General features: G+C 43.9%; 1 protein-coding gene across 2 annotated transcripts in view; it reads left to right on the top strand.

The window, feature by feature from the left end:
* The first annotated feature begins 2453 nt into the window (after positions 1–2453).
* SMARCA2 (SWI/SNF related, matrix associated, actin dependent regulator of chromatin, subfamily a, member 2) overlaps positions 2454–2848 on the top strand; it is a 135424-nt gene continuing 135029 nt past the window's right edge. For both annotated transcript variants that reach the window (XM_029920627.1, XM_029920628.1), the window contains exon 1: positions 2454–2645. In XM_029920627.1, the coding sequence (XP_029776487.1) occupies positions 2469–2645 (177 nt within the window). In that variant the 5' untranslated portion in view covers positions 2454–2468. The remainder of the gene's footprint in view (positions 2646–2848) is intronic.

Here is a 2848-nt window from a genome sequence, read left to right on the forward strand (position 1 = left end):
TGGAAGTTTGTTTATTTTTTTATTATTTAAAATTTTTAATTTTATTTTTTTATTTCAAAAATGATGGAAGTTTCTTATTGTCATTTGCACTCGCAGATGTTTATTCTCCCGCATGCTCAAGCCGTGCAAAGGTGTGATGTTTGTGTTGGTGCCGCAGGCTGAAAACCCGGCATGAGAGCCCGGACAGGCTAACACTAGTATGTTCTGCTGGCAGATCACTCCGTAAATCAGTGTTCATAACACGTATGTACCAAGTAATACAGGAATCTGTCATGATATTTTTAAAAAAAATTTTTAGTGTTTATTTTTTAGAGAGAGCGAGACAGAGAGAGAGGGAGAGAGAGTCAGAGAGGAGGACACAGTATCCGAAGCAGGCTCCAGGCTCTGAGCTGTCAGCACAGAGCCCGACGCGGGGCTCGAACCCATGAGCCGTGAGATCATGACCTGAGCCGAAGTCGGACGCTTACCCTACTGAGCCACCCAGGCGCCCCAGAATCTGTCATGATATTGTTTCCAGCAAAGTCAATGAAGAAATGATGTGCTTCCCTTACTGTCATTTTTTTAAAGTTTTGCAAAAAATGACAGTTTACTTCTGTACCGAAGCAAACAGCTGTAAGTTTTGTATGTCTTTCTGGTTTTGTGTTGTTTTTAAAAGCCCTCAGGTTTTGACATTTGGGCTAACTGAAGTAGTGAAGACGTTTTATCACACCTCAGTCAGAGAGTTTACGTTTTCATGTTGACGCACACCTGGCGCCACAAAGGTCCACGAAACCATAGTACGGATGTGTATTTATTTCGTCATTTATTATTAATATTTTTAAAGATTTTATTATTTTTATTATTTTTAATTTTTTTTTTTTGAGAGAGTGCAAGTGGGGGAGGGACAGAGAGAGAGGGGCACAGAGGATCTGAAGCAGGCTCTGCACTGACAGCAGCGAGCCCGATGTGGGGCTTGAACTCATGAACTATGAGGTCATGACCTGAGCCTAAGTTGGACACGCAACCGACTGAGCCACTCAGGCACCTCTAAAGATTTTATTTTTTAAGTAATCTCTACACTTAATGTAGGGCTTGAACTTGCAATCCTGAGATCCAGGGTCTCAGGCTCCCCCGACAGCCAGCAGCCCGCATCATACATGTTTTTAAAAGAATCTTTAATTATAAGCTTTTCTGGTTGAGGCCCAGGAAAGCAGTGGCTAGAGAGTGTGCATGAATTATCTACGGGATCACTGCCGGTGTCAGGTAAATGAGGCTCCGTGTCCGGGCGCCCACCGTCACTAGGTCTGTGACGTTTGTGCCTTTCTTACTGTCTCCAAACTTCAGTTTTCTCATCAGTAAGATAAGACCATGATAGCATTTACCCTGTAAGGGTGCGTGTGTGTGTGTGCGCGTGTGTGTGTGTCTGTGTGTGTGTGTGTGACACAGAGTGAGAATGTGCAGAGGAGGGAGGGAGGAAGAATTGAAGAAAATTCTACCTTAAATACACGTTAGTACAGTTAATGTTAACTTAGTCCTGTCTTTTACTATTCTTCATGAAATCTATTCCAAGACACTTCTGCCCCAAGTGTGGAGGGAGATAGTTCTAAAAATAGATTTTAATGACGTGCAGTTATTTGTAAGGATAGGCTCCAGGAGAAATCTGAAGCCAGTTCGGATCCAGTAAAAGCATCCCGGCTGAATGAAGAAAGTGAAATGTGTTTTGCTTTCTCTCCTGCCTTTATTTTGAAGAACGACCTGCAGTTATATTTCTGATGATATCGGGGATGAGAATCCCCAGCAACGTTTGTTCTAGAAGCTCTTAGTTTTTAAATACTGTTACTTTAGCATCTACCACTACCCTGAAGCCTGATTTTTAAAAATGCCTAATTTGCCTTTTTCTTTGCTCAGACAAGCACTGCTCAGAGAGGAAGTGGTTGTGGTTGGCAAGGGCCCTCTGAGAATGTTTTGGGTTGGCTCATTTCTGTGGCCTCAGCACCTAAAAGTCCTCTTGTTCACTCAGCTCCAACGGCTGTTGTCATCAGCATCTTGGCAAAGAGGGCAAATGGCCTGGTTGCCTAGGACGGAACTAGAAATTAGAAAGAAAACTCTGTTGTCTCAGCGCTGCGCCCTGGCTGCCTGGGCGTTTGGGAGCAAATCACTTTGTCCTGTGGCTCATGTTCTCTCTGTCTGAAGCAAGTCATGGCCCTGGACTGCTTCCTAGATGCGCTGTGAGCCTTCCTTTCTGGGTGAGACAGAGAGAGAGAGAGAGAGAGAGAGAGAGAGAGAGAGAGAGAGAGAGGGAGGGAGAGAGGGAGAGGTCCTGAAGCAGGCCAGAATGTTAAGTAACATACAGCACCTGTCCGCATCAACGCAAAGGTGGCTTTTCTCTGTTTAACATCCATCATCTGGGCGGACAGCAAGGTCCAGGATACATTTTGCCATGAACTTAAACCTGAGGGTTACTGTTTATCATTTAAGCCTCAGTCGTGATGTATATTTCCACCCCCCCCCCGCCCCCCCATCTCCTTATCTCCTTTAGACTCCAGGCTCGCATAGCTCATAGGATACAAGAACTGGAGAACCTGCCTGGCTCCCTGCCACCAGATTTACGAACCAAAGCAACTGTGGAGCTGAAAGCACTTCGCTTACTCAATTTCCAGCGTCAGGTAATACCTTTTCCCCAGCGAATCTGAGCTATAGGAAATAAGCGTAAGTCTGTTCAATATTGTTACAAAGATATAAACTTAGTAAAAACAGTGTATCTTTTAGACCAGCAGCATAGAGCCAAAAGGAATGAAGATGAATTGCTTATTATTCTGGTTTTTTTTCTTCTGTATATCAGAGACATTTTTTTTTCCTCCTATATTAC

This window comes from Suricata suricatta, chromosome 13 (assembly GCF_006229205.1).
Source record: "Suricata suricatta isolate VVHF042 chromosome 13, meerkat_22Aug2017_6uvM2_HiC, whole genome shotgun sequence".
In the NCBI taxonomy this organism is placed as follows: domain Eukaryota; kingdom Metazoa; phylum Chordata; class Mammalia; order Carnivora; family Herpestidae; genus Suricata; species Suricata suricatta.